The sequence below is a fragment of the Lolium rigidum genome, chromosome 7, assembly GCF_022539505.1.
Source record: "Lolium rigidum isolate FL_2022 chromosome 7, APGP_CSIRO_Lrig_0.1, whole genome shotgun sequence".
Taxonomy (NCBI): Eukaryota; Viridiplantae; Streptophyta; class Magnoliopsida; order Poales; family Poaceae; genus Lolium; species Lolium rigidum.
The window spans coordinates 20541722-20553503 of record NC_061514.1 but is presented as its reverse complement, the minus strand read 5'-3'; the positions used below and the strand labels follow the sequence as shown (position 1 = coordinate 20553503).

General features: G+C 45.2%; 1 protein-coding gene across 1 annotated transcript; it reads left to right on the top strand.

Annotated features, from left to right (window-relative positions):
- Nucleotides 1-5606: 5606 nt before the first annotated feature.
- On the top strand, nt 5607-10644 carry LOC124673963 (synaptotagmin-5-like). Its single transcript, XM_047210004.1, has 13 exons — nt 5607-5711; nt 6705-6809; nt 6892-6942; nt 7057-7177; nt 7839-7960; nt 8362-8463; nt 8550-8624; nt 8713-8792; nt 8891-9041; nt 9130-9360; nt 9481-9777; nt 9980-10093; nt 10196-10644. The coding sequence occupies exons 1-13, from the start codon at nt 5607-5609 to the stop codon at nt 10352-10354; spliced, it is 1713 nt and encodes a 570-aa protein (XP_047065960.1). The 3' UTR covers nt 10355-10644.
- The last annotated feature ends 1138 nt before the right edge of the window (nt 10645-11782 follow it).

Genomic DNA, 11782 nt, shown 5'->3' with positions numbered 1-11782 from the left:
CGCCCCGCCGCCGCCGACGGTCGCCGCCGGGCCTAGCCCGTGTGGTTGACGGTGGCGGCGAGGCTCCCCTCCTCGTGGTCGGCTGGCGGAGGGCTCAGCGCCCCGCGCGAGCAGGCTCCCCTCGCGAACTTGGCGATGGCGGCGCCGTCGGGCCAGCGACTGCGGGCGGAGCGCGCGGCGGTGGGCGCTCAGGGCGGCGGCGCGTCGCCGGGCAGGGGCCCGGCCCCGTTTCGAGCCCCCTGCGTGTCCCCTTTGCCAGATCTCGCTATGCCGGCAGCCGGGGTGGTTGCTGGCCGCAGATCTCGCTGCGGCTGTCCCTCTCCGCCATTCTTCAGATCTGGTGTCGGCACGAGTCGTGGTGGCTGTGGGCAGCCCAGATCTGTGGAGGTGCTCTCTCACCTGGTGTTCTGCGTGGGGCAGATGCCAGTGAGGTCGGTTGCCGTCTGTTCGGGAGCGGATGTTCTGCATCGGTGGTGGCTCTCGGTGCTCTGTTGCGGTCCGGCGGCGCGAGGAGTTTGGTCTCAAGGCGGCTGCCTTGGTCGGTGGGAACCTTGCTGGTTGTCGGGCGAGCCAGAGGTTCTGGTGCTGGTCGTTGGCCATGGTCGTGCGGGCGACGTGGTCGCGGCGAGCAGCTTGTTGTGGCGGCGGTTCGGTCGACATTCGACGGCCTAACCCTCGTGTAGAAGAAGGAGAGGCCATGCCGAGGGAAACCCTTGCCCTTTTGGGCCATGATGGCGACGTCCGTGGACGCCGTCCCCTTCCTCGAAGGCGTCATGGGGCTTCTCTCCGTCTTTCTTCGGTCTCCGGGTGAAAACCCAAGATCCTCGGATCGGGCGGTGGCGGCACTCCGGTGTCGCGATCTTCTTGAAGACATCGTCTTGGAGTCCACAACAAGTAGCTCTCCGAAGGTTGTGTGGCGAAGGTGGCTTCGTTTGGCGATCTTCGGCAAGGCTTGCTCCGTCCCCTTCCCTGGTCGAGCCTCCTTGGTGCTACTTCTCGGTCTGTGAGCAACGCGGGTCGGTCCTCGGTGGTGGTCGGCCTCCGGTGGCGCTTCTGCGATGGAGGAGTGTTGTTGAGGCGCGCGTGAAAATGGCTCGCTCTCGGGTGAGCTCCGGCCCGACACTGTAGACTCCATCTCTTCTTCGAGTCCTCGTAGACGCTTTGGCTGATCTTCTTGGTCGCGCTTCCGGCTGTAGCTTCTTCGGTAGTTCGTGTGGGTGTGTGGTGTCGGTCTGTAAGCTGGGTTCAGCACTTTGTATCAATCTCGCCGTTGTTGGCTTTGTTAATTCAAAGTCGGGCACGTCCAGTGCCTTTAATCTAAAAAAAAAACTTCGGGTTAGGTCATGGCCAAATAGTGTGGTAAAAAGCTAAATTGGTCGTTGAACTCATTTTTACAACTTATATACGGTAAATTGGTCGTTGAACTCATTTTTACAAGAGGCGAGACAAGAGGCGACTAGGGTTTTCCTGCCTCTCGTGGGCACCGCCGCCGCCTCTGGCCCTAGAACCATGGAGGCACGGTGGATTACAGGCCTTGTCGGTTGGAGCGTTTCGTTTTTTTTTGTTTTCCTCAACCTTTTTAGGGTTTGCGTCCTATTTTAGAAAGGCGTGGCGGTGACGACTCACTAACGATGGAATAAAGCCCTCCTCGTCAAGGCTCGGCTCGGTGCTGCTTCTAGCTTCGTCAGAGGACATGTGGAGGTTTGTCTTTGATGGATCTCACTTGATTGAATCCCTCTTTCTTCTAATCTATGTTTCTCTTCATCGGCGATGGTTGCTGCTCTCTTGCGTTGGTCTTTTATGATCGTAGCACAACAACTTATTGTCTGACTACTACAACAAGTTGTACCACGGTAAGTTTGGTTCAGCTCCAATGAGAGGGGCGGGGAAAGGACGGCTCCCCGCCTTTGGCTCGTTCAAGTCCTTTCAGTAGTGGCTAGGTGATTCAAAGATCTTTTTTGTATTTTTTCTTTTACTTTTAGGTTTACTTATACGGAGTACTTCTGTTGAAGATTCTAGATAGGTTGATTTTTTCACAAAAAAGATAAATAGTTAGAGCAAACTATCCATTAAGATTTTAATGATCACAAATGTACTTGCTAGTAACAAGCAATAACCTATTATGCACAATAGAAGCGCCATGCTTTTAAATTTTCGAAGGGAGAGAGAAAGTGAAGCACTAAACATAAACCTTTTTTTTAATGTCACTAAACATAAACCTAACAACTAGATCTGCTTAGAAGTAGAGGTTGTATGTGATTTCTGTTGGTTGTTGCTCATAGTGGGCCTGCATAATTAATCATTGTCTAATTTGTATTAGTAACAAGTAATGCATCGAGCCAGTTGAGTGCACTTATATGGAGTTCTGTCAATTCGGTTATCGGAAAGCTAATGACTGAATAAACCGAACTTAATTTGGTCTTCAAAATTTGCTAACCAAATTTCAAACTCGGTCTTCTTGGGTTCAGTCTCGATTTTTGGTCATCGCTTTTTTGCCCATCCCTACGGGATAAGTCCGTTTCCTGAATGTTGACAGATGAATTACTTGCTTAAAATCTCCTTTGTACTGGCGCCGATCACCATCTCTCCCTCATACCGTCCTATACTTCATCAAAATTGATCGAAACCCTCGTCCTTGCTTCATCAGAAGCCTGACTGTAGCCACACCATTGTGCAATTGGCTTCCTCTCCATCCCCTCTTCGGTGGTTCTTGTTATCTAGCCGGCAAGCATGAGGGACCACTCTTCGGTAATATCTTGGTGCTTTAACCTAGTTTATTTTTTGAACAGGTAACCTAGTTTATCAACGGTGCCATTGCCAAGTTTGTATAAGTGTCGGGTTCTTCAGTTTAAATCTTTGCCCTCCTATTCTCATTTTCGAGATGTCTAGAATGAATTAACAACTTGATAACTACTAGTGCAAGAGTTGTGTCCTGAGCCACAATGTACCACGTGGAAATTTATTTCCGAGACATCGATGGGAAGCAAAGATTCGAAGGTGGTAAATACGCCTTCAAATGCTGATAAACTTCTGTAGCTTCGGTCAATTTGTATGTTGTTTCTTTATCAGCACGTTCCCTACTCACCTTGCCATCCATCGTTTGAACTTGTCAATGATGGAAATATTTCGTTGAAACGGGAGTGTGTTGCACGATTTTTTCCTTAAAGAAATTAACCATCTCATTCGATCACATGCCCAATTCGCGAATCGCGAGCTAGCAGCGGAAGGGAATGATGTACTCCGTAGTAGCTAAGGTGTGTCTAATTGGAGGAGGAGTAGAAAACACTTCTGCGATGGGGCCTTCTTGCTCCGTGTGATCGAGTGGTTAGTCACTTAGTCTACTGCCTTCTTCATTAAGCAAGTACTGTAAAAAACTTGCGTGGGACTGTTTTCAGATCAGACATAAGGGGTACTCCTGCTTAGGGATTAATTAGAGCAATCATCGGCGGTCATCCAGAGCTGTTGCTGTGCTGCTGTGGTTAGAACGGGCGTGGATCCTCTGCAGTAGTAGTTACTACTGTACCGTACAGTACCAGTGAAAATCAGCCCTCAAATTCAATCCAACGGGCCTCTCTTTGCACACAGAATTAGAAACAAAACTTTGCTATGTTTAAGGAGACACGGAGAGGGAAAATCATCTTGGCGCCAAATTTGAGGGCTGATTTTCACTGGTACTGTACGGGTACAGTAGTAACTACTACTGCAGAGGATCCACGCCCGGTTAGAACATATGTGCATAATAACCATCGAAGCCAGCAGGATTTAAGTGAAGGCGAACCAAAACAGAAAACCACTCTTCGTCTCGTACTCCCTCTGTCACAATGCATGCGGTGCCATCATTTTTTTCGTGATATAATTTTAACCGCTTTTTTGACCAACAAAGCAAGTGTTACGTGGATAATGATTTGGTGTACATGGGCACCAGTGCTCCTTCCACTTTTAGTTTTTTTGAAAATTTAAAAAGCTTACACTTTTATGTTTTCAAAAATTATATCGTTAAATATGTGGATAGGTATGTTCATGAGATGTGTATGCAAAAAAGTTCCGGTAAAAAATACTTTAAATTTTGTAAAATACAAAATAAACAAATTTCTGACAAAAAGATACACTATTGTAATACTCCATTTTACCACCATTTATTGTCAGAAATTTGTATTTTTTATATTGTTTTAAATACACGATTTTTTTACGGGACTTTTTTCGCATACACCTCACCCGTATATATCTATCTATATATTTAACGCCATATTTTTTTGAGACTTAGAAACGTGAGATTTTAAAGTTTTCAAAAGTCGGAAAAGGAGAAGAGCACTGGCGCCCATGTGTCAAAGACACTTTCCGGTGTTATGTGATGTATAATTATATGGTTTGAAAGTTTATTTGAATATAAGTTTGGTGATATAACTTTTTTGTCATATACTTTATATTTCATTGGTTATTAAAATTACGTTTTTACTATGTCTCAGTTAACTGATATTTTCTTAAGTCTAAGTCACTTATAAAAAAGTGCTTGAGTTGCACTTTTTTGTTAAAAAAGAACAAAAAAGTGCAATTGCACAGAAATGTGTAACTAGACCGAGTTACACTTTTCTTTGAACTGCAATTGCACTTCTCTGAGGTGAGTGAGACTTAAGAAAATCTTAGTCAACTAAGACATAGACACACCCTTAAAATTAGACATGCGGCACCTAAACAGGAACAGTGACGGGAGGGTGTAGTATGCACTGGGCCGGTGCCATCCTGCCCTAGGAACGGGATCCTCTAACTTGAAGGAGCCAAATCAGAGAAAATAAGGAATGAAAGTCGTGCTCCTGTAGCATAAGTACATATGCACTATTATGCACATTAATTTAAATTATAGACATACATATGGTCTGGTTTGGAGTAAGGAAAATTAAAGTACTTCTCTAACTTTCCACCTTCAAGTTAGAGGATCCCGTTGCCCCTGCTTGATGCCTGAGCAGAGCGCAGAGCACAGAACCGTCCTCAAATTTAAAACTCATGGAAACTTGGAACCAGGGAATAGGAACTGATCCGTTGCCTCTTTTTCTACCTACTCCACCGTCCCCTTTCACGTTCCCCACAACAAGTCCCAGCTCCACCGCTCACGCCATCAACACTGCCCACCTCTCCGTGGACCCCACCCTCCAGCGACCGAAACCCCAGCCAGCTCCATCTCACCGTCAGCACGCGACCGAAGGTACCCCACCTGCCAGCCACCCACAGGTCATCATCCTCACGCCGTCACGCGAGCCAAGACACCTGGCGAAAAGGCCAAGAGGAAAATAAAAAGAGTTTGTGGCCAGGCACTGAACCCGTTTCGCTTTCTCCGCTCCCCGGTCTGGTCTCCACATCTCCCCCATTTTTTCTTCCCCTTTTCAAACTCTTCCCACGGCAGCAGCAGCAGCAGCGCCACTTGGACCGCTCCGCCCGCTCCCCGCCCCGCGCCGGCGCTGCCCCGGTCGCCCGGGTCGCCCCGCCCGCCCGCCGACGCCTCCTCGGTTGCTTCGCTTTCCGCCGACGCCCCCCAGATGCGCGTTGGCCTCTTGCGGAGGGGGAGGCGAAGCGGGCGCGGGTGATTCAGCCGGACAAGAGGAGGGCGCGGAATGGGGTTCTGGATGGGGCTGGCCATGGGGGTCGCCGCCGGCGTCGCGCTCATCGTCGCCTTCGCCCGCTGCGAGAACTCCCGCGCCGCACGCCGCCGCCAGCTGGTAAGCGCCTACTACCACCCGCGCGCCCGCACCCCTTTTCCTTCCTCGAATCTCCCTCGATTTGCGAGATTAGGGTAGATAGAACAGCGTGGCGGATGAGCCGAGGTGGGCCCGCATCCGTACTTGCCTTTTGTGGTGGGATCGTTGAGCTGTTGCCTTCGTTAGGTGGACAGCGCGCTGCGAGCATCAGTGTCCGTCGCGTTGCTCCTTCTGTTCTGTCGGCATAGGTTTTTGGCTTACATGGCTTGCAACTTCCGAGCCGAGCGAGGCGCTCTCTCGCGGCTTGCTAGATTTTTCTGCCACGCATAATAAGCTTGTACTACTTGTAGGGGATCACTCATTTTAGGGGCCCCAGTTCTTGCCGACAGGTATAAGTGCAAGGGCAAGTGCTTGTAAGCAGGCAGTATGGTTAACAAACCTGCAATGCTGGGCACTTCCTGTCACTGTGAGTAAGACGGTTAGGCTTATACTGCTGCTACGGCACAGGTTCTCGCCTACATGGCTTGCAGCTTACTGACCTTTTTTTACTACAATGGTGGCATAGTTTAATTGGTCGCACATAAGCTTGTAGGGCAGAACTCTTTTGGGCCCCTTGATTTTTGCCCACAGATAAGCGCAATGGCAAGTGCTTGTAAGCAGGCAATATGGTTCATGTAGTTGAAATGCTGGCCACTTCCTGCCACTGTCAGTAAGATGGTTAATCTAGGCTTTTTCTTACCCATGGGGTTACTTCTGTATCATCATTTTTTTTTTGCTGAAGAAACTGCATGTTCTATAGATAGAGAAGGCATTCGCACCCAAATTTGTTCAGAGCACTTGAACCCGGGTGGTGGGATACTGGGATTGTTCATCCACCCACACTAAGTACCTAACTGAGATAGCCCTAGTTACTTCATGTCCATCTTATACTTGGAACACCCGGCTCTGTCAGTGCTATTTTTGGATTGCAACCATACCTGAAACTAAATGGGATTTCGCTGGTCATTTCTGCAGGCTGCCACGGTTGCTACTTTCTCTAAGATGACGGTTGAAGATTCACGCAAGTTACTTCCAGGTGACCTGTACCCATCCTGGGTCGTTTTCTCTACTCAACAAAAGGTATACTTGTTTACCAATCTCTAGTTAGCTCTACCTCACACTGTAGGTGGATGATCATATGCTGATGTGTGCAATATTGCAGTTAAAATGGCTTAATCAGGAGCTCACAAAAATATGGCCCTTTGTGAATGACGTAAGCATTTCGTTCCATGTAACCTGAAACCTGGGCTAGAATTCTTTTTATCTGGCTTAATTTGAAAACATTCTCTTCTTGAGCATCTTCTTCTCTGGTCATTCATTGCTGCAGGCAGCGTCAGAACTCATCAAAGCCTCTGTTGAGCCTGTTCTTGAACAATATAGGCCTGTGGTGTTTGCCGCCCTCACGTTCTCAAAACTCACTCTTGGTACTGTTGCACCGCAGTTTACTGGTAGGTATTTTCAAATTATCTTACACTGTCATGTGTCATCTCTATCTAATATTTGTATGACACTGTACTCTACTGTTTATTTGTTGCCAACACATTGTTCCTACACAAACTTCGTTGACACTATTTAGCATGTTTTAAGCAAGAGTATGACAATAACAAAGCAGACAATAACTGCTGAGGTATGCAGCTGCTGGATATTACACTCTGTACACGATGTTTGCCTTTTTTCTAGAATCAATAATAGTAAAATGGTTTTGAGGCCTTGCGGGTGCTGATATTAGATTTTGTACATGGTTTTTGCCTTTTTTTCTAGAATCAATAATCGATAATATTTAAATGGTTTTGAGGCCTTGAGGGTGCGGCTGAATGCCTGTTATTAGATGCATATCACCTTGCCAAATACAGAAAATTCCATCCTAATGGAAAGAAGGTTGCTATAATGATGTTCGTGCTGTTTATCAAGGTGCTCACTACATCTTATCCATTTAGAATGCTAGTTTATGTAAACATTTAGTTATCTTCTGACGATTTTGAAGCAGGTCGTTCATTTTGTGGTACTTCATTTTTGTTTTAATTTATCTATCTTCACAGAATATGTGGTGTATGTTTGCAGTTACCTCTTCAATGTTGACCTGTAATTTTTCCTACCCATCTCGCGCAGGTATTTCAATCATTGAGAGTAATGAAGAAGGTATTGTTATGGAGCTAGAGATGAACTGGGATGCCAATCCAAGTATCATATTAGATGTAAAAACTAGACTTGGCGTTGCACTACCAATACAGGTGATCTATTTCATGTCTATGTTTTTGGTCCTGTTGTATAAATTCTGCAATATGAGGAAGGAGTTACACCTGGCTCGCACAATTGACCTTTATTTTAGACTGTTGGAATAATATATCTGTCGTCTTGTACATCTGACTTGACATTATGCAAACATTGTTGATCAGATTCTACTCTAGTTCACTCATGAATGGCATAGGATCATATCGTATTAGCTCATCACCTAATTCATCAGTTTCTGTGGTGCAAAAATTTTAAGCTCAATCTGTGCATGGCATCGTGATTTGTGAGGGTCTATATGTACTTCGATTGGGTAGTCAAAGTATGATCATGTCCTGTATGGTGTACACCAAAATGAACTTTATTACTTTACCATAGTGATAAGAGTGCTCTTGCCATATAGGTGAAGGACATCGGCTTCACAGGAGTTTTCCGCTTGATTTTCAGACCGCTGGTTGAAGACTTACCATGTTTCGGAGCTGTTTGTTTTTCTCTTAGAAAGAAGGTTATCTTGTTGTCTATCATTATTTTTCTCTTTTGCTGAAGCTATCACATCGTTAGCCTAACTATTTTTCTCGGGAATTATGTTAGAAAAAACTGGATTTTAAACTGAAGGTAATCGGTGGCGATATTTCTGCCATACCTGGAATTTCAGCTGCTCTTGAGGTTTGGCTATACTTTTTTTTACAGCATAGAGTTGGAATTTATAAAAATCCTATGGTTGAGATAGTTGATATCCTTAATCCGTTTACAGGACACTATAAAAAATGCTGTTGAAGACTCAATAACATGGCCAGTAAGGAAAATCATTCCTATAATACCTGGGGATTACAGGTAATTATTGGTTGATTCCTGATTACATTTTAGTGTCATTTAGAAAATCACTGGCACTAAATCACAAAAGAATGACCATAATATACATTTTGTGTCAGTGATTTGGAACTGAAGCCTGTTGGCACATTGGAAGTCAAGCTTGTGCAAGCAAGAGATTTGACAAACAAGGATCTCATAGGGAAATCTGATCCTTTCGCCACTTTATATATCAGACCATTACCAGACAAAACCAAGAGAAGTAAAACAATTGTAAGTATTAGTGTATTACTAATTCCATTCCTTGTTTGTGTGTTCTGCTTTTGGGGATTCCTAATAACTTTTGTCGTCATCTGTATAGAACAATGATCTCAACCCCATCTGGAATGAACACTTTGAGTTTATTGTTGAAGATGCTGATACTCAGAGCGTGACAGTGAAGATTTATGACGATGATGGTATTCAGGAATCTGATTTGATTGGCTGTGTTCAAGTTAGCCTGAAGGATCTTCAACCAGGCAAAGTGAAGGATGTCTGGTTGAAGCTTGTAAAAGATTTGGATATTCAACGAGACAGGAAAGATCGGGGTCAGGTGAGCCCATTTTTTCAAGAACAGACACCATATCATCATTCTTCATCAAGCATATTGCCAAATTGGATACATAATATTCTTGTTTGCATGTCACCTCTTCTTGTGACATGACCCCAACAGGTGCACCTTGAACTACTCTATTATCCATATAACATGAAGGATGAGACTCCGAATCCTTTTAAACAACAGTTTTCTATGACCTCCTTAGAGAGGACAATGACGAGTAATGGAAATGGATCAGGGAGCACAGATTATAGCAGGTTGTCATCAAGGAAGAGAAAGGAAATTATCCTGCGGGGGGTTCTCTCAGTAACTGTGGTATCTGGTGAAGATTTGCCAGCAATGGATATGAATGGGAAGTCTGACCCATATGTTGTGCTTTCTCTCAAGAAAACAAAAACAAAGTACAAGACAAGGGTAATTTCTTCATCATCTGTATTAACAAAATATTGATGCATGGCTATCTCTAGCAAGTATAATAGCACAATGATTGTCTGAACATGCCAAAAAAATTCAACTATTTTGCGAAGTTGGCCACCTTTAACTATGCAATGTGCTGCCATCAGAATTCCTCAATAGTAGCATGTCTTCACTGTTTCTATCTTGTCACTGACTGCAGGTTGTGACTGAAAGCTTGAACCCTGTTTGGAATCAAACTTTCGACTTCGTTGTCGAAGATGGCTTACATGATATGCTAATGCTGGAAGTATATGACCATGACACTTTCAGTAGAGTAAGTTCTGTTGAAATTTTCATCATAATGCTTTCCAAGTAGTTTTTTCAACTGCAAAATGATTCATGTTAGCATAGTAAATGTTGACAATGTTTTCTGTAGGATTACATGGGACGGTGCATCCTGACTTTAACTAAGGTTTTGATCGAAGAAGATTACAGCGATAGCTTCCCATTGGAGGGAGCAAAGACCGGGAAGCTCAACTTGCATCTGAAGTGGTCGCCGCAATCAATCTTCCGTGATTCGGGAGAAGCAGCTTAAAGTTCAGAGGGTTCACATTGGTTCCTCTGGTTTTTGTGGGTGGATATTGGGTTGACAGTTGTCCATGGTTGGCTTTCTTTCTGATAACCAGCTGGGTTCAGTCATCGTTTGTTCAGGTGTGAATTAATAGCATCATTTTGACGCGATGCAGAGTTATGGTGTGGATAGCTCAAATTCTGCAGTGTAATGGCAGTGATCAAACGAAGTTCTGTTTCCCTTGTAATGCCATATGCTCAAAGCACATCTGTAAATCTTGTAGGAACAAATTGAGCTGCTGGAGCTGCCGTGAATGCTTTGTCACTCTCATGAGGATTAATCCATTTTACTAGATGTGACATCTAGCGGCCGGAAATGGCGTGTCTATCAGCCCTAGTTGCTCTTGTCGTCTGAAGTTAACACCCAACAACTGCGGTTCCTATGCAGCATGGTGAAAGGATACCAGTCTATTGCGATCCGAGAGGTGTGAAAACATGAGTCAGTAGGTTACTCTAGCAGTCCGATTACTCTAGATTACTGGCCAGCCTTGGTCATTATAGCAAGTCTGATTACTCTATCGTTACCGAAGATCATCTGTCAATTTCTTCCCATTTATTGCCTAGGCACGGCAAGCAAGTTAGCGTTCGAGTCCCTGTCGGATCATAGACAAACGACTGTTCCAGTGCAGTACACTGATCTCCTGAAGGTTTGAAGGAGCTTTGGTCAGTGGAGTATGGACTGGTTGTACAAGGCACAGTTCTGAGCGAAATGTGCTAGAATGACAAGTCTGAAGTCGTCATATTATTCTGCATACTTTTTCTTTAGATAAAGGAGCATAGTCCAGCAGCCTCTGCATCCAAGAGATACACACAACTCTCTGTTTTATTTAATTATTCACAATGTCTTACAAGGGAAATACAAAGATTAACTTGAAGTCTTTTTCCTAACGACAACTCGCTATTCCTACGATGAAAGAAGTGACTAAGAACAAAACCATACTCCCTGACGGTACACTAACGCACATCATTCAAAAAGCAAAACCCTGTGGGTGTGCCATTGCACATGTCGCAGAGTTCGCAACCGCCATCTATCTCGAACCCATCTCCAAATGAGATCAACGCATTGACCGCGTCAGGCCCGTCGTCGATGTCACCATGACATCAGACAGCTCCATCATCTTGCACGCATCTAGCAGTCCTCGCCCGTCTTCAATACCCCGCAGCTTCACGCCGCTGAGAATCATTGACGACAACGTGGTAGTGAACACCACTCCACCAAGATCCACCTCCATCTAGCCGCTGCTCTAAAAACGATACCCCAATAGGTAGAGCGACGCACATAGCGCCGTCATCGTCCGATCTAGTCTGGATCCAGGGTTTCCCCCGAAGCAGCACGAGTGAGTAGTCGTCTGCATACCTGCTACTGCTACCCCTTTTCTCATCCTCCATTTTG

Bases quoted from the DNA above. Each gene is read 5' to 3' on its own strand.
- LOC124673963 (XM_047210004.1), top strand. From the start codon at position 5,607: ATGGGGTTCTGGATGGGGCTGGCCATGGGGGTCGCCGCCGGCGTCGCG. The intron at 6,810-6,891 runs GTATACTTGTTT...GCAATATTGCAG, and splicing joins TTTTCTCTACTCAACAAAAG to TTAAAATGGCTTAATCAGGA. The intron at 7,178-7,838 runs GTAGGTATTTTC...CATCTCGCGCAG, and splicing joins TGTTGCACCGCAGTTTACTG to GTATTTCAATCATTGAGAGT.